General features: G+C 39.5%; 1 protein-coding gene across 18 annotated transcripts in view; it reads right to left on the bottom strand.

The window, feature by feature from the left end:
• ARID1B (AT-rich interaction domain 1B) overlaps positions 1 to 20,258 on the bottom strand; it is a 357,120-nt gene that overhangs the window by 107,009 nt on the left and 229,853 nt on the right. For all 18 annotated transcript variants that reach the window (XM_083496337.1, XM_083496351.1, XM_083496347.1 and 15 more), the window contains one exon: positions 10,759 to 11,002. In XM_083496337.1, coding sequence (XP_083352463.1) covers positions 10,759 to 11,002 — 244 coding nt within the window. The remainder of the gene's footprint in view (positions 1 to 10,758; positions 11,003 to 20,258) is intronic.

Below are 20,258 nucleotides of genomic sequence, written 5' to 3'. Positions count from 1 at the left end.
TCCAGCCCAGCCTTGCCTCGTTCTCTGTGGTGTCCAGCATCAGACCAGACCAGAACACTAATTGTTTTATTTTGCACTAGCTGTATTGTTGAATATTGTTGCCTTCTCAGAGACAATAGCTTAAGGGCGGAGGTTGGGGGAGATTTCCAGGAAGCATCTGATTGGACACAGTGAATCATAGAATAGAATCATAGAATCATAGAGTTGGAAGAGACCACAAGGGCCATCGAGTCCAACCCCCTGCCAAGCAGGAAACACCATCAGAGCACTCCTGACATATGGTTGTCAAGCCTCTGCTTAAAGACCTCCAAAGTAGGAGACTCCACCACATTCCTTGGCAGCAAATTCCACTGTCGAACAGCTCTTACTGTCAGGAAGTTCTTCCTAATGTTTAGGTGGAATCTTCTTTCTTGTAGTTTGGATCCATTGCTCCGTGTCCGCTTCTCTGGAGCAGCAGAAAACAACCTTTCTCCCTCCTCTATGTGACATCCTTTTATATATTTGAACATGGCTATCATATCACCCCTTAACCTCCTCTTCTCCAGGCTAAACATGCCCAGCTCCCTTAGCCGTTCCTCATAAGGCATCGTTTCCAGGCCTTTGACCATTTTGGTTGCCCTCCTCTGGACACGTTCCAGTTTGTCAGTGTCCTTCTTGAATTGTGGTGCCCAGAACTGGACACAGTACTCCAGGTGTGGTCTGACCAGAGCAGAATACAGTGGCACTATTACTTCCCTTGATCTAGATGCTATACTCCTATTGATGCAGCCCAGAATTGCATTGGCTTTTTTAGCTGCCGCGTCACACTGTTGGCTCATGTCAAGTTTGTGGTCAACCAAGACTCCTAGATCCTTTTCACATGTACTGCTCTCAAGCCAGGTGTCACCCATCTTGTATTTGTGCCTCTCATTTTTTTTGCCCAAGTGCAATACTTTACATTTCTCCCTGTTAAAATTCATCTTGTTTGTTTTTGCCCAGTTCTCTAATCTGTCAAGGTCGTTTTGAAGTGTGATCCTGTCCTCTGGGGTGTTAGCCACCCCTCCCAGTTTGGTGTCATCTGCAAATTTGATCAGGATGCCCTAGAGTCCATCATCCAAGTCGTTGATAAAGATGTTGAATAAGACCGGGCCCAAGACAGAACCCTGTGGCACCCCACTAGTCACTCTTCTCCAGGATGAAGAGGAACCATTGATGAGCACCCTTTGGGTTCGGTCAGTCAGCCAGTTACAAATCCACTGAGTGGTAGCATAGTCAAGACCGCATTTTACCAGCTTCTTTACAAGAATATCATGGGGCACCTTGTCAAATGCCTTGCTGAAATCAAGGTAGGCTACATCCACTGCGTTCCCTTCATCTACCAGGCTTGTAATTCTGTCAAAAAACGAGATCAGGTTAGTCTGACATGACTTATTTTTCAGAAATCCATGCTGACTATTGGTGATCACAGCATTCCTTTCTAGGTGCTCACAGACTGTTTGCTTAATGATCTGTTCCAGAATCTTCCCTGCTATTGATGTCAGACTGACTGGGCGGTAATTATTTGGGTCCTCTCTTTTCCCCTTTTTGAAAATAGGGACAACATTTGCCCTCCTCCAGTCTGCCGGGACTTCGCCTGTTCTCCAGGAATTCTCAAAGATGACTGCCAGTGGTTCTGAGATCACATCTGCCAGTTCTTTTAATACTCTTGGATGCAGTTCATCTGGCCCTGGAGACTTGAATACATCTAATCTAGCCAAATATTCTTGTACTATCTCCTTAGTTATTCTGGGCTGTGTTTCCTTTGCTGAATCATTTGCTCCAAATTCTTCAGGTCGGGCATTGTTTTCTTTATCGGAGAAGACTGAGGCAAAGAAGGCATTGAGGAGTTCAGCCCTTTCTGTGTCCCCTGTTTGCATTTCACCATCTTCTCCTCTGAGTGACCCCACTGTTTCTTTGTTCTTCCTTTTGCTACGAACATACCCATAAAAACCTTTTTTGTTGCTTTTAACCTCTCTAGCAAGCCTGAGTTCATTCTGTGCTTTAGCTTTTCTGACTTTGTGTCTACACGTGCTGGCTATTTGTTTGAATTCCTCTTTGGTGGTTTCCCCCCTTTTCCATTTTTTGTACACATCCTTTTTTAATCTTAATTCAGTTAAAAGTGCTTTAGATAGCCACCCTGGTTTCTTTAGGCATCTTCCATGTTTTCGTCTCATTGGTATTGCCTGACGTTGTGCTTTTACTATCTCCCTCTTAACAAACTCCCAGAAACTGCATAGGCCTTTGATCTGATCCAGCAGGATCCTTACTATGCTCTTATGTTTACTTTTATTATTACATCAATTTTTAGTGTTAAAACGATTTGTGTGACCTGTCTGTCCACCCTGTGTACTTGTTTCTTTTTACCTTTCCACAAATGTATGCACATTCCTGTTTGCCACCATTGTCTGGCAGCTTTTATGTTTTCCTTCTGTTACATAAGGTGTGAAAGGGAGATTTACACCTTGAGTCAGGTATGTGCACTAGCCACATGCTGGAGAATCATGACTGGCCACAGTTTGCTGCAGATTTCCACTGTGTGTTTGGAGACACGTATGTTAGCACTGTAGAAACAGGTATAACTTGACTGCTGTATGACATGTATGATGCTGTATGACATGGAAAATCACAGTAAATATTTACTCCTAGTAAACTAGCAGAGGCTTGATGTTACATGAGTGAGCCTCAGATTCATGTCCTTCCTTTCCATCATCCTCACTTGGGGGATTCATTTACTTTTAATTCACTTACTTCCTATTTTAAGGTGATCCACAGTCTGTTGCTACATCTGAACTGGGAAATAGGGTTGTGCATACCCTCCAAGCTGAAATTGAGAGGGCAAGCCAAAACATGGTTTGCTAGTTTAGCTCAAACCAAGAAATAAGTGAATCTGAATGGAGAGGAGAAACCCGCAGGCTGGAACATCTCAAGAACCACAGAAAGTTTTACTCTCGTAAGATTGAATGTATTGCCCTCGGCTGTACTTGAGGGACGATTCCAACAGATTCCACACGAAAAACACTTATGTCCTTGTGGAGATGGCAGTACCAAATCGGTGGTGCATGCCCTTCTGGCTTGCACTCTTTATAAAGATTTGAGGAATGAGGTTATCACCCCTTTTTTATTGTCCATTCCAGGTCGCCCAGCCACTGCTACAGTGTCCTTTCTCTTGGCAGATCAAGATGAGCAGGTGACAGCAAAGGTTGAAAGGTTTTTAGCTGGGGCAATTAGAATAAGTTCCACTATTTGACTATTGATTCAAAGCCTAACATGTATTTTATATAATTGACTTTTTATTTTTTTGTATATTGTATTGTTGTTTTATTGCTATGGCTGATGGCTGACGCAAGTAAAGATTCATCCATTCATTTTCAAGGACCATAGAAAGTTAAGTAACAGAGGAGACAAAGCCTCTCCTGACAAATCTGAACATACATAAAGAATGCTAAATCTAGAATACTAGCTCTGGTATTTGAGTGTTGCAATTCTCCATGCATATTTAATCCACACGAACCCTTTATCAATTCAGAATCCTCCACAAGGTCACACACAACACTTAGCCACATGCCTTTAATGTGGTTTGGAAACATCCAGCTCTTATGTCAGTTTCTGTTTGCAAGGGGGAGTAACAGCATTAATAACTCCTGGTTATATCATTTATAAACATGCAGATGTGGGTTATTAAAGATTAATGCATTTCAGGATTGGTGTCGGCATTCCGTTTGTCTCATGCCGAAACCAATTCTGTTCTTCATTAGTCAACGACAACCTACATCACCCTGTTGTGGAAGAGAAATCAAAGGTACAAGTGTGAATTGAGAATAAGCGATGAAACTGATTACTAAGAAACTTAACGGCTGTAATCAATCAACACATCTCAATAATTTGAGTCCACCACTATCTGGGGATAAGGGGGGTAAATCCACAAGGATAGTTTGTTATTATTTGAATACATCCTTAGAAACACCATTATCAATGACCTCTAAAGAATTTTTTAAGCACTTCTCATCTTTACAAATATAACTAATTGTGGAAATTGTAATTTGAAAAAGGAAATTAATAAATTAGTAAATAATAATTCTGGTTTTGAATTAATTTCCAAAATTGTAGCTCTGCCATAGAAGATAATAGTAGCAGCTCATAAACGCCCCCTGCAAATACTTTTCTTCTTCAGTGACTTTGTCCAGGTACAGTGGTTTGACAGTTATGTCTTCCATGAATAGACACTGTCTTCCTTGGATAGACTACACAATTCTCATAGTTCTTATACTCTCACAGAAGTGGCAGTGACAATATATAAAGAAACTGTTGAAGTGTCAGTCCAGCAACTACACTTGCAAGTTCCACAGAACTATGTTTCCTCTATTTCATGCCAATGACAGTAGGGAATAGAAGATTTGTGTACACCTTAAAAGTTACTTCTGCTCCATGCGTTTGCGTCGGAGGACAGTGGGGAAGACAGGGCTCTGCAGGGTCCCTAATCTATATAGAAGTGGTGACAGTCTATAGCAGCTCAGAAAATAAACATCAGCCAGAGTTCGATTTATAAGAAGTTTTACCAAGAAATAAAGCCCTGCAGCCAACAACAACAAAAATTAGTTGACAAAGCGGGAGCAGACTAACTGAATTGCCCTGTAAATGCATCCATCATTTCTTAATATTGAAACATCTGATGGAGGAAAAAGAGATACCTTTCCATTTATGATGTGTTCACATCAATATTTTATGATGAGAACACATGAAATGGAAAGAGGAGAATGTAAATTGTTTCATCTGTAAGACCATAAACTAGACATGTATAAAACTCATATTTTCATAATGCAATAATCAAAAATACAGTATTTTTCATGAATGTGACAACTGTGGATGAATGATGGGATAAAAAGTATTACTTCAATAAAGGACCAGATTTTAAACATTTACAAATTAAAAGAAAATTCTAACTGGCAATGTGAATTAAGCAACAGATGTTGCAGGTAAACAACACTTTTACGACTAACAAGGGCGAAAATACTGTAATTATTTGTCATAGTCTCCTCTAATACAAGGAAATGTCTATAGTTTTAGACAAATATTAAACATAGTTTAATTATTTTAACATGGTTTTAATGATTTGATTATTTGTGGTAGTTTAAATTAGTGCAACACATTTATTCATGGGTAACCTATGTCTTAAAGGTTTAAGTTACTTAATAGTAACATAAGAAATTAAAAGCTCTGAAAAAGAGGGAATAGGAATTATCCTCATGGTGCTAATACCTTATGTGAAGTAAGCCCTTTGGCTGTTATCCTGCATTGAATTATGCGGCTGAAGTCCTACTGAGCAGCTCATTACTTTGCAGGATTGCAACTATAGAATTCAGCAAAAATTACTTATCATTAAAGGTGTTCAGGATTGAGACCCAATTAATGTCTATAATCTGGTGGATTTATCTTTTCTTCAAAGCTAAAATTTCTTCCAAACCAGAAAAAAACCATTGTGTTGCTCACTATCACAGTAAATCTACCAAGGATTGCAATGAATGAAGAATATTGCAGACTGCTTTATTTGATATAAGTTGTTTATTTTAAAGTTATTGTGACTTTTTGTATTGGATCAGATTGTTATTACGTGTGTGATCTTTGCTGTCTATTTTGTTGTTTTTTCAGCTTGTAAACTGCCTTGTGCACAGTAATATAGAAAGGAGGTATAGAAATTAAAACTGAAATGAAATGAAGAACAGTCTGCTTCACAGGCAGGCACTGACAAATCTACCTGCCTCCCTGCTGGACGTAAATAACTGGACAAGAAAGACTCATAGCAGTCTCAGATAGGCTCGTGCAATAGTTTGGCTATGAAAAGAAACAAGTGGTATTTAATAAACAGTTTCTGTTTTTAGCCAAGTGTCCACAAGTAAGGCAAGGCCCCACCTTTGCTTGATAGATAGGTGAAGGAAGAGGCGGGTTCTTGTCTAACTTGCAGGAAGTTTTAGAACTCCAGGTCCCACAATTCCCAGCTGGCATGGCCAGTGGCCAGGGATGATGGGGAGCTGGAGTCCAACAACATAATCATTTGTGATTTGGAGAAAGATAGAATCAGCTTGAGAAACACCTGTTTCTTTTCCCCTCCAAAGCTTTCTGCAGGTGGGGAAAGCTCTGCCTTTCTCTTTAGCAAGCATGGAAGGTTAAAGGGAAAGGCGGAAAAGTACTTAGTGAGCAGGAAGTGTTGGCAACAGAGACAAGTACCAGCCCTTCAAATCTTCCTGCAAGTGGGACAAGACCTTGTCCCCCTTTGAAACCTATTGTGCTTCCTAGAGGCCCACAAGGAGAAGACAGAAGACTCAGCTACACAACTGCAAATAAACCGTTTTAAATATGTTGCAAAATGCAATATACAAATGTGACACTAGATGGCGAAACTGAGCTATGGAAATTCAATCTATTTTTCAAAACTTTTTTAAAAAAAGCATTTTCACAGCTTTTTTAAAATATGTGTATAGATTCCACCAGTATCTCCCCTGCCTTGGAGAATGGCAGAATGTGAAAGAGACACGTACTGCAACTTTCCATTTGCTAGCACCTTTGCAAAGAAGAGGATGTTAGGATATTTCCGTTCCACCTTAAAAGGGAGCAGGCTTTGTGAGTCACAGAGTCTGCGTATTTCCTGTTCACAGGATGTTTATGCTTTCGTTTTCTCTCTGTGCCTGAGACACTGAAGTAGGCAGTCATGTTTTTTTCTTTGTTCTGACCAACGCTGAATAAACTTGTAAATATGCTCTTCTGAGTGCATCTTTCACTGTGCAAAAGTCTGCTGATAGAGCGTGCATCAGCTCTGGAATGTGGCAAGCTATTTCTGGAGCTCATGTCGCTAATTGATTGATACTGCGTTTCTACGGGAGGTCGATGGACGTCTGGAGACAGCGTGGGGGCATGATGGCTTTTGTCTCCCTGGCAGTATCCCAACAGAGAAGACCCCACCATTCTGGCTTCTAGCAAACATAGCGGGCTTGGAAGAGAAATGGTTCAAAAAAAAAAAAAGAAAAAAAATACTAGACATATCTGCCACTTTTTACCTTCTCCCCACTGCTGGTGCAAGTAAGACCAGACTCCATGGGCTTGCCCAAGGGGTGAGAGGGCAACATAGGAAGCTGACACCATGGTTGTATCTAGTACACTACTGTCTACACTGACTGGAAGTGGCTTACAGATTTCAAATAGGATTTCAGTCTTTCTAGCCTATCTTGAGATGCTGAGGATTGAACTTGGGGCCTTCTGCATACTAAGCAGGTGCTCTACTATTGAGCGATGACTCTTCCTCAAATAGGTAGATAGGAATAGGCACAAAGGCAGAGGCTTGGGTAGTAAAGCCAAGCTGATATGTGTAGATTCCTGTACGTAGGGAATGCTATCTTCCCTTGTGGAGAAGCCTGGTGCTTACCTGTTCTGTTTGAATGGTAAGATAGAACCTGTTGCTGCTCATGAACTGCTGCTATATGTTGGGGACACAGAGAATGAGAAGCCTGGAAACTGAATTCCCTTATTATCATAAGGCAACATGGACTGTAATTCTATATATCTTAATTCACCATTTCACAGATCTGCACATTCTATGCTCCTCAACTTTATGATACCAATCTGATTTGTAAAACTAAACAGTCAGGGCCAATTCTGGAGCTTTTTCAGGTGAGCGCTCTGAATATGATTACAGCAGGGCTGAATTAGCATTAAGCTTTATATAAGCAACCAACCACTCAGAGGCTGCCAACCTTTTTTCCTCCCAACAAGGTGCTCACATCTTTAAAAGCTGGCTGGATCAGAGGCAGAAATTGAGCCTACTACTATTACTATTACTTTTACTATTATTTATCAGCCACCTTACTCACAGAAATGACCTAAAGTGACTTTCAGACACAGTAGAAATACAAACACTAATGACAATAAACACAATCAATAAAAAAGTAAAAACAAACAAACCCACATATATCCAAGTAAGAAATGACTTTTAGACAGGCATATAAAATGTAGGCATACTACACACCATTATATGAAGTTCATCTTGCTCTTCATAGTGTCAGAGAATTGAAAAATAAAGCTACAGTTAAGTGAACAAATGAAATGTTTCCCTTGTATTGCTGTGACGACGTTCTGAAATTTGTAAAACTGCTAAGTAACTGTTTTGTGCATTAGGTGTAACTTTGTCAATTAAATTGTTGTACTGCCAAGGCCAATAAATGTCATTCATGAATCTCAAAAAACAAAACAAAACAAAACAAGCTGCTGTAGAACATTTGACTCCGGAGAGAAGTGAAACCTTTTTAAACATGAGAGATTTTAAAAGGGCGATCATGTCAATTTCACTAATGCATAATCCCTTTGTTAGAGTGGGTTAAAATAACAGCAAAACCAGAACAGACTCAAAAGGTTCCTCTCAAATGAGCTGTCTATTCCTTTGAATATTAAACAAAACTGGTTGGGTAAGGCGTATAAGTGCTTGCTATTTACTCTTTGATTTGGCTGCATGGGAATGGGTCTTAGTTTATAGTTTCCTAAGATTTAACAACATCCTCTTCCATTACAGACTGCTTGCACTCCCAAGACAATTGGGAGTGGGGGTAGTGTTTACTATTTTGGATAGTTAGTCCACAAAATAATCAGGGCTTGCATCAGGGTGTTTCTGTGGCTACTAAAGCACCTGGTGAACATATAATATTAGGGCTTGAGAGCTGGCCATAGAATCATGCACTCCCAGTCTCTTCCTTTTTACATTTTTGCTTTGTTAGTAAATTGGGAGTTTTGGCCCAGGAGGCAAGCCAAGCTAGCATTCGCTCACTTCTCTGGCATCAGCAATGCATTTTGATGTTCTGCTGTGTCAGCTTCCACTCCTCAGCTCTGGCTGAATTAGAGAGAGTAGTGTACAAGCCTCCTAAATGACATGCATCGTTTTTTACTAGTATTAATATACCAGGACATATAGCATAATAATTTAGTAAAATACGAATCATAAATGAGGAAACCGAAGTAAAGATTGTACAGAGATATATGAACGATCTCTCTCCCCTCCACTGGGTGTTTATTTAGAAAGAAAATTTTTAAAACCAAAATCTAAGTTACAGATTGCTAATGTCCCCAAAACACAAATTATACATTGTGGCATTGTTATAAGGAAGATGATTTGATAAATTATTTATTCATAAACTTGTAAATGTTGTTATCCTTAATAGTAATTCTCCACTCTGTATTTTATTCCCAGAGTGGAAATGCTGTCAGGGAACAATTATAGAGACTAATAATAATAATAATAATAATAATAATAATAATACCCCAACCATCTGGCTGGGTTTCCCCAGCCACTCTGGGGAATTATTATCAGAAATACAGTTTTTGGTCTGCACAGGGGGGGAAATGCCTATTGAGTTTTAGGGGATAGTCTAGTATTGGGGCTGTGCCAATGTATTCTAATACTCGCAATGGGTGATCATGAACAACATGGGAGAGAAAATTTGCAATTGGGGAGAAAAGCATTTAAACATTACCTGTGACAGAACAAGCCACTGGGAAGATCATGTGGCAGGTTAGTTGTGTGTGTCCTTTTGATGCTTCTTTAGCTGCCAATTTAATCTCATTTGAGGAAGGAAAGAAGTAAAGGATTCTTTCGTGCCAGCAAGCCCTAGGAATACACCTTTATTTTAACAGCCTTCCCAGAAAGGAACCCCCTGCTACATTTTGGCGTTGTCTTGTCATAGCTATCAGCAACACAACAGCTGCTTGTTTTACAATGACTTGCTAGAGAGAAAATGATACGAGGAAGCCAATCTATGTCACATGGAGATGCTCATAGCAAGACATAACAGGTGGTAATACAAGAGCATTGAGGTCAGAACAAATAAGGTAGGATGAGCAGGAAGAGAAAATTCACTGAAGGCAGTGCCAGATTAAGACCTTTAGAGGCTCTAACAACTTCCAAGATGGTGGTGCCCCCATATACAGTATATCTAATTCAAAATATAAACAATAACAAACTGCAAAATAAAATTTTGCTTTTTGAAATGAAACAAAACCTACAATACAATGGAAAATATTTATTTTTGTATACTTCCAGTTTATTTATATTTGAAGAATTTTCTCCTAATTTTTCTAACTGCAAAACCTTTGATCAGATTCTCAAAACTAATCTCATGTAACACATCTGCTTCTATACTTAGTAGAGATAAGGTCTTCAGCCTGCCTTGCTGCATGGTTGTTCTGTTGGTATTTTAAATGTACTTCAACTGGGAAAATGAATGTTCAGCTGAGCAATTTGTGACCATTAATGTTAAAAATCTGGCAACAGAAGATTTCTGTGGTGTTCCCCTTCCCTTGATGCCCTAAGCACGTGCTTATTTGGGCTAATGGCTAATCCAGCCCTGACTGAAGGTAGAGAAAGGTCACATGACAGGAACATTTTAAGACAAGTTGAGTCCCTTCATTCAAGGCCTTGGGATAGTGGAAACCCACAATCAATGTTTTTGAGATGCCGGAGTCCAGTCTGTGTAGCAAACTACCAAGAATACCTCCTGCACAACCCAGTTCTATAATGGCAGTCTGATACTTAATCTTATGTCACAACGTGATAATTCATTTAATGTCTGAATTTAGCACATTGAAAATGTGATCTTTGCCCATGATGGGAAAGTGCAAAGCGTATACAAATGCTGAAGGAAACATTTTAAAAACAAAACAGTAGAGGTTAGATGGATTATTTTCTTTTTAAAGCCCACCATTTACCTGGAATACTTGCAGGAGAAATGGGACCAGATCTTGACTGGTTGCTTCCAACGGGAGAGCCCACAGGGGAAGGGGAAGGCCCCCCAGGGATACTGGAGAGATGTGGGGAGGCATGAGGGGAGAAAGGCGACTGTGCCGGGTTGCTCTGCTCCCCTTGACTGCTGGTGGAACCTGATGCACTAACCGCTGAACTCAGTGTTGCTTCAGTTCCTGTGGGCAGGTCATCAATGGAACCCGATAAATCCTGAGAAAAAAGAGGGGAGGGGGAAATTGGTAAAGGAGCAGTTGGAACCAACATCCAAGGCAAAGTATGTGGAACAGCAGATGATGGTAGGACATTTTTCAATTTGAGACAGATGTCATGGAAACACTGTCTTGAGCTGAAAAGAAGGGGTTAAAACTTTAAACAAATGGGGCACTGTTTGGATTTTCCTCACGCCACCCCACAATATAAAGGCATAACAAATGTGCAACACACACTCAGATATTTCATATTTCCCAGGAAGTCAAGGCAGTTAGAGGGGAAATGCATTCACATTTCAATTTACCTTATTTCTTACTACAATGTGGCTGCAAGTTAGACCTTTGCTAAAACTCCAGTGAATCACTCATGGAGCTCTCTATATATATTACCTGGGTTTCTAGGACACTTACAGGTGTCCATTTGTGCATATTTTAGTGTTCTCGGTATTTTATTTTGCCGTTTATTAGATGACTATCCTGTACAATTATTTATCCTATTAACCCATTTATACATGGTGAGTTTTTGAATATGATGCTGGTGCTGCAGTACAGTACTTTTATTCACTTTAAAATCAGATAGAAAAAGCAAGACCCAAATCCCTTAGCAAATTACATTAATGCAAGATTTGTTCTGGTGTGCTGCTTACATACCACTATAGTAAATACAGTGAGCTCATTTAAAATACCCCTCAGGCTTCAGGGGTTCCATTTTTATTTATTTATTTTCCATAACCACAAGGCATAATATTGGAAACACAGCAATCACTTCTGCTACACCAACAGAACACAAAGTTATGGCAAGTAGTGAATTTATGCCAGTTGCACCAGTGGTGTACAATCATAATGGCAGTGAAATAGGAAAAAATGCACAGAGCTGGCAGAGTGGAGTCCTATGTTACTTCAAAGGTTATTCTCACTCTTAACGATGACATAACAGAAAATGGCGGCATAATAAAAACATTCCATTGGATCACAGAATCTTAGAATCAAATGCAAACGCTTCCTCATTTCCTTGCCTGTCACCCAGCCACATCAAAGGATACAATTCTGACTAATTCAGAAGCCAATCTATGAGTACCAGAAAGAAAAAAACAGATCTCATATAGAATTTTTTGTGGCATGGGGCTGTGAATGCACAAATGAAAGCTCTGGTGATGGAAAACATGGTGACAGGGAACGTAATGCATGAGAAGACTTAGGGTGCATTTAGATACTCTGTTGGATTTTGTTTTAACCCACCACACACCTCATCTCCATTGTTGTAATTGGGGTTGCAAAAGTGAAGCATCCCCTACTCTGACAGGCCAAGCTTGAGAGGTGGGCTTAGCAGATCATCAAAGTGCTGAGCCGGCCCTTTGCAAGGAGCACAGGGCTTGCAAAGAGCCCTGCTGGATTTGGGCATGGTTTGGAGGAAACAGCTTTGGTAATCAGGTCCGCAGGCTGGAGGTTCTCTGCCCCCTGTCTAAACTACGTGGCCCCTCCAAGGTTTTAGAGAGGGCATACTTCCCACCCTGGAGATAACAGGGATTGGACCTAGGACCTTCTGCATGCAAAGTAGGTGCTCTGACACTGAATTATGGCCCTTCCCCTAATTCAACTAATGTCGTACAATGCCTTCCATGCACAGGTACCCTGGGGAAACTGTCGATGAGCAAAGCTATGGCTGGTTGGTGCCAGTGGAGTTGGCAGATTCTATTGGCACTGTTTTACTTAATCCATTGCTGCTGAGAGTAAATAGGACATAGTGTTAAAGGATTCCAGCACATTATATTTGTATTCAGATATAACAGGGAGAAACATTAGCTTCTGGCCCTACAGATGTTGTAGGACTACAAATCCCAGCATCCCAGACCATTGTCAATGCTGGTTGGGCCTGGTTAGAGACAAAGTCCGGCACATCAGGAGGGTGACAGGTTAGCCACTCCTGATTTAAAAAGCATTCTTTGCTTGTGTGTGTACAGAAATGGGTTATGACTCTGCAAGCCCAGCATCTGTTCCTGATATTTCTCAAAATGCTAAACCATGGTTTAGCATTGTGCATGAGGTAGGCTAGTGGATAGAATGCTCTTAAAAAAAAAAAAAGGTTCAGCACTAGACTCAAGCTTAATTGGACAAATCCCTTCCTGCAGTTTCAGGTTTATTATTAAAATCAGTATATTTACTTCCACCTAATGGGCACAATCTAAGGAGGCTACCTCGTGCCATCAAATGAGAACACAACTGCTCTTTGTGCCTATGTCAGTCACAGCAAGCAATGGTGGCCAAACTATCTGTTTCCTGGCCCTTGTGGATGTTGTGGAGCATTCATGAATCTCCCCTGAGAGTGATGCATCTGTGAAGCCAGCTCACACAAGCGCTTTGCTGGTGAACTAGAGCATGGGTAGGCAAACTAAGGCCCGGGGGCCGGATCCGGCACAATCACCTTCTAAATCCGGCCTGCAGACAGTCTGGGAATCAGCGTGTTTTTACATGAGTAGAATGTGTCCTTTTATTTCAAATGCATCTCTGGGTTATTTGTGGGGCATAGGAATTCGTTCACCCCCCCCAGATAGTCCGGGACCCCACAAGGTCTGAAGGACAGTGGACCGGACCCCTGCTGACAAAGTTTGCTGACCCCTGAACAAGAGCACCTGTTCTGGGTTGGGGTCAATGCATTCAGCACTAGGATATACAACAATACGAGTATGAGTAGCACACACTATAGGGCCAAAGGGGTAAACATTGTTAGCATGCCACATTGGGAATGCTTTTCAGTAGAAGAAGATAAAGAAAATATTTTTGTTGAATTTGTGAAATGCAAAATCCAAGTAACATTCTTCATGTCACAAAACTCTGATGAATGTGTACTACTATTGAAAAAGCCTTTTTAAGCTTAACAAGTTTCATTTGTAATGAAGACACATTTTCACCTCACAGAATCATCTACCCAGGATCTTCTTTTCTAATTAAAGTTTATTCTTTTAAATAGGAATACTGAAGTATCTACAATTGATACTTTTAAGTTATTATGCAGTGTTTTAGACAGAGCTGTGGTATATGCCAGGATCAATTCAATTAAGAAAATGAGTTTTTGTGAATTATTTGAACTTGGCAATCAGGTGCAGTGAAGTCAGAAATTCATGAAGCAGTAATTTCAGCATATTAAGAGATATATGTTCAGTATGTATTTTAAAAATGATTGCTAATTATTATGTATAAAATCATGATGGAATACTTTGATAAAGCAGAGGGGTGTTTTTTTCTAGAGAAGAATATTTGGCCTATTGATAAACATTTACACTAAGTTTTGTTTTCATGTAATAAAGGGCATTCTTTGACAAAGTCAAATATATAACAAATGCAACAGAAACTGCTGATAAAACAAGTACAGGCTACAAAGAATATAACAAAATATGAAAACAAACTCCCTCAAGATAGGTTCAGTTGCTTAAAATGAATACCGATCTTGTGCATTGTAGAAAAAGAAAAAGAAAGAAATCATGTGCCCCCAAGGGAAACATGTTACAATAATGCACAATATGGCTTTTAGGGTAGCCATTCCATTCAGACAGCATCCAAGAAATTGATAACATTTTTTTGAACTGCAGGTAACCTGTTTTATAAGGCCAAGTAATGTTTGAAAATGTTATTAAGTATGTAACATACCGAAGGATAAAATGATTTGCAGTTCAGGGATAAAGGCAATACCCAAGAGTCCACTGTAATGCAACCATTTATCTTTGACTCCCTCAGTGAACGCATATGAGGAGGAAAGCTTGAAGGGAGGGTAAGGTATATAGAGTGGCTTTTTCCTCCCCCCATCAGGTCACATTACGGCTTCTCATTTTACTAATCCCCCATGGGGGTGGAGTGACTGACAAGTCCCAGGCATTTCCTCAAGTGCCTGCCTTCAAGGGATTTCCTCACAAATCTGACACAGCTCATTCATAAAATCAAAAGGGGCACACGTGATGCCGTTCTGCATGAAGAGCTATACTGTGTCCAAAGAAGAAGAAGAAGAAGATGCAGGGGCTGGGGAGTGAAGAGCAAGCAAGCACAGCTTTCAAATGCTTTATGCTCTCTTTTAAAAACTATCGCTATCCAACCCACCGGTATGTCATTCTCCATAAAAATAAACCAGAAGGATTTCTTTCCCACACTGGATAAAACTACAAGGCTAACTTGCAGCTCATTTAACTTCTCATGGAAAGAAATTAGTACAGAAAAAAGCATGGTTTTTTTGCTGAGGAAAAAAAGTCAGCTCTCTTCACAAGTGAATCAATATATTTATCCTCTCCTGATCAAATGTAAAACTGGCATATATGAAACACAACTGCACAAGATAAAATTCCTCACATGGTAATAATATTTGTGTTAATCCTATGTGTAATTCAATACACATTATAAACATCTGCATGCAACTTGCCACGTGTGTATGTGGCAATAAACTATTACCAAAAAATTGTGTACAAGTTGATATACATGCATTTCTCAGATATGAAAACCTACTTGTATGATTTCCTAGACATGTACTTTCATAAGAAAATTAAATGTCTGTGTACATATAGTGCTTCATACAGCAGCAGTTATATGTACTATACATACAAACAAACAAACAATATACATATAGTAGTACTATCCTCCGTGGACGCGGGTGGCGCTGTGGGTAAAACCTCAGCGCCTAGGATTTGCCGATCGCTTGGTCGGCGGTTCGAATCCCCGCGGCGGGGTGCACTCCCGTCGTTCGGTCCCAGCGCCTGCCAACCTAGCAGTTCGAAAGCACCCCCGGGGTGCAAGTAGATAAATAGGGACCGCTTACCAGCGGGAAGGTAAACAGCGTTCCGTGTGCTGCGCTGGCTCGCCAGATGCAGCTTGTCACGCTGGCCACGTGACCCGGAAGTGTCTGCGGACAGTGCTGGCTCCCGGCCTATAGAGTGAGATGAGCGCACAACCCTAGAGTCTGGCAAGACTGGCCCGTACGGGCAGGGGTACCTTTACCTTTAGTACTATCCTCCTCCTCTCTCTCTGTCACATATACACACAATCACATATAATATGCATTAAAAAACAGAATACACACATCAGCCAAACTTCCTTTCACCTTTTTATGTACTCTGCCATTTTCAAAATTAAGTGCATTTTGCCTTTACTGTTTTCAAGATGGTGAATTTACAAAAACCTGACATTCTATTTCTGTTTCTCACACTATATAGACAGAAATGACACTGCCACCTAGTCAAGTTACATTTACAATTCAGAGATATGAATAGCAAAAGCAACAATTCTTTCCTGTTGACAATGATTATAGTAACATAACAGGTGAACATAGCAAATTATTCAATATGAGAGGTTTGTTTTTATGTTTGTGTCACTGTATGTATTTATGCACACATACATTTTCAAAATCAATAGTATATTTATTTGTCACAAACCTATTTAACCATATATGTGTGTCAAGTTAATGTTTAGAAAGAAGCAAATAAGAGAAGTAGCTTAAGCACTAAGCTACTCCACAGTAGCTTAAACAGGGAGCCTTGTTAATGAAGAAGCTTTGTAACTAATACTTCTCCAGAGGACAATTTAGTCAGCAGGGCACCAACTCTATTCTTCTTTTATAAGTACAATCAGATCTACAATGCCTGTAAAGAACAAAGAGACCTTACTTACTGCATCTCATTCAAACCAAGACACCTTCAAGCTACAGTGCTTCCATTTATCTTTTTGGAAACTTGGCAGATTGGGTAATTGCAGGGATCCTTAAAGGGAAGGAAGTCCCCATACATCCCCAAAGGCATGCCCAAAGAGTCTGCTTGATTCTCAGAGGATGCATTTGGCAAGGCACTGGTTTCCTGGGAATAAGAACTGCTGACTACTATTCTTTTTTATATATATCCGTTTGTTTCATGTACACAGTGCATTTCTTATTTTATTTTAGTGCTTTGCTTAGGGTTAAAACTTTGGGACTGAGTTGGAAGGGGTATCTATCTATCTACCTACCTATCTATCTGCTACCCCAAAGATGTGTCAGCCTGTGCTTTATGTTAGTCATTATACCATGACCAGGTCCTCAAAGCTAGTTTACAGATAAAAGCTTTACTGTAACCAAGCCATTCCTGTTCAGGATTTATACTTCTTAGTAAGGGTGTTATCTTCGGCTATCTCCTCTTTACTCCTCTGCTTCCAACCACACACAACCTTTATTCTTGTCCATGTGACAAGTACAAGAGCAAAAAAGAAGAGGATCATGTGGCGTTTAGGATTATAATATTATGCCTTCCTGGTGGTACACGATCTTATCAGACTTCAACAGGAGAGTCACTCTCGAAATAACTCACAGACTTGCAATTGTAACACAGTCAGCAGGGGAAGTTTGTTGGCAGTAAACACTGTACAGAGAATCAGGAAACCCAAGGTTACTCACCAGAGAATTTGAGGGGAGGGAAAGTGACACAGAAACACACAGAAACACACTTCTTATGATAAGTAAAGCAACATGCTCAAAGAACATTCCTAGAAATCCGCCTTGATTACATTTCATTGTAATAAGTCATTTCCACTGAAGCCAGCCAAATACAGTAGCACTGTTACTATGCTTTCTCCTCCTTTTTTAAAGGAAGGAAGTGCTCTCCATGTTTGTAATAATAGAAACAATTCAGTGCATTATAAAATAAAATCAGCCATAAACAAAGCAGCATACCATCCTACATAATAAGGAAAGCACAACACCTAGATAAGATTAAATATAAGATTGTAGCCATGATTAGCCATGTAGCATTTGGTCAATACCAATTTGCCTTCAGCACCAATATACAGTTATCAGCCTAATTATACAGAAATACCCCATCACAGACAATAAATTACCGCATCTCTTTTGATTTAAGAATTTAATTCTACATGGTATTGAGCAAGTACATCACTAAAGTCAGTCACACTCTACTTTATGTATACTTCAAGTTCAATGGCAAATGTGTACAAATACTAGTGACAGCACAAATTCACACGAAGGCACAAAGAATGTGACCAGAATATGCACGGGGAAATTTGCACCTTGACTGGTCAAGAAGCATAGTCTTCCAAGTGATATCAGATAATGTACAAAAGCTGACAACTTTAATTAAGTAATATACACAGAGACCTGTCAAAGGATGGATTCTCTACTTGGGAACTTTTTATATTTCCTAGGCAGTGCAGAAAATTGGCAGGAAAGCTATTCCTATTTCTGAAACATTTCTGATCAATTCACATTTTCCAACATTTGTTGGCCATTATCCATACTGACCCGGTAATGTGTTAAATTCTCTCCGGATACTGAATGTCATTATTCAGTATTTATGAATTTCTGTAGTCAGCATTTATGGACTTCTTCTGTCCACTCGTTATTATTATAATTTTTTAAAATGGTACTGTGTCCATGAGATTGTGAACCATTATTTAAAGTTAGCATTTGAATGCCTTGCCAGAGAGGCAGTATATATTAAATAAACTCAGATTAACCCTTATATGTATCTAAAAAGCTGTCTGTAGCATTCAGAAATAGAAACACACAGTCAGGATCTTTCCAGTAATGTTTAGAAGTCATAGAGATAACAGAAACCAGCACATGTAATGCTCATTTAATGCTGACAGTTTAGCTAACAAGCACACACCCCTAGTGGAAAACACTACAATAAATCAATTTAAATTCATCCATGTTTGTAATCCATGTTTGCCACCTTTTACTACAAAGCAGCAGCTAACAGTGTTTGTCGAGAAATCTTAAAATACCCTTCTGGTTTAATTGTCTAGACAGTAAGTTAGCTAACAGCATTTTTAATTTCCTGTGCAACTGAAAAAAGGAACACAAATATTCAAAAATGCAAGCGGGAAAATCATAAATTTAGATATACTGCCTTGCTCTAACATTTTTACAAATCTGATTAAAATTAAAAACTGAAGATGTACACAGATTTCTCACTATGTGGTGAGGTTTTCCTTTTCCTAAAAAAATAATAATAAATTGAATGTGTAATTTCATCCACAGGAGCCAATTCTCTAGAATATATATCCAGGGAGGGACTCTTTCTTCATATCTACTGAAACAGTTATAGATTTTAGAAGGAAAAAGATACCATGACGTACCTTGCAGTTATACCGGTAATCTTACAGATCTCAACAAGAATTACATATAGGCTTAGGTATGATGATCCCGCCAATGGTCCTTGTGTCAGGGGCATTCTTTAGTCATGATTCATTTGGAGAGCACAGTGGTACCTCGGGTTAAGTACTTAATTTGTTCCGGAGGTCCGTTCTTAACCTGAAACTGTTCTTAAGCTGAAGCACCACTTTAGCTAATGGGGCCTCCCGCTGCCGCCACGCCAACAGAGCACAATTTCTGTTCTCATCCTGAAGCAAAGTTCTTAACCCAAGGTAATATTTCTACGTTAGCGGAGTCTGTAACCTGAAGTGTATGTAACCTGAAGCGTATGTAATCCGAGGTACCACTGTATCTGAAATGCACAAGGGAGTTTCTGTAGAAAGATGTTCTCCTTTTACACTTTTTTGGGAGGGGCAATATTAAATATAAGAAATAATTTATCCTTCTTTAAGAACCCAAATAATTATCTGGATTTTGTATTTCTGTAGTGTTGGCCTAACAATGAAAACAGATTCAGGACTAAACTATGGTAAGAACTGGCTCAAATTAAGCCATTTTTTATATTTTTATGGAGCTGCTCTGATTCTGCTACAGTTTTGTCCAGAATTCTGGAACCCAATGAGAAGAGAATTCTAAAGGGCTTGAGGTACATAAAGTAGAAGATACTTGGAAAACATAGCTTCCAACCTATGAAACAATAAATTCTTATGACCTATATGCTATTAAAAACAAATCCGTAAAGCCTACTAAGAACCATAAGCACACCAGATTTAAGTACTGCCTGACATATATCCCTTTTTTAATACTAGAAAGTATAAAGAATACACATTTAAAGTAGAAAACAACAGTAGCACAATATGTTTCAAAGTAGAGTCTTACTTCTAAAAAAACCTGTTTATCATGTACAGTGGTGCCTCGCAAGACGAAATTAATTCATTCCGCGAGTTTTGTCGTCTTGCGATTTTTTTCGTCTTGTGAAGCACGGTGTCGGGAAAGTTTTGGAAAAGCTTCAAAAATCACCAAAGTCTTTAAAAACCTCAAAAAAGGCTACCACACCGCGTTCTATGAGTTGCTCCTCGAAATCAAGTCGCAACTGTATTAACGGTGTTAAGAAAAAGGAAACAAACTTGCAAGACATTTCCGT

This window comes from Podarcis liolepis (genome assembly GCF_965112155.1).
Source record: "Podarcis liolepis genome assembly, chromosome: 3".
NCBI lineage: Eukaryota > Metazoa > Chordata > Lepidosauria > Squamata > Lacertidae > Podarcis > Podarcis liolepis.
The sequence above is the reverse complement of the archived record's forward strand: the minus strand, read 5'-3'. Positions and strand labels throughout refer to the sequence as shown.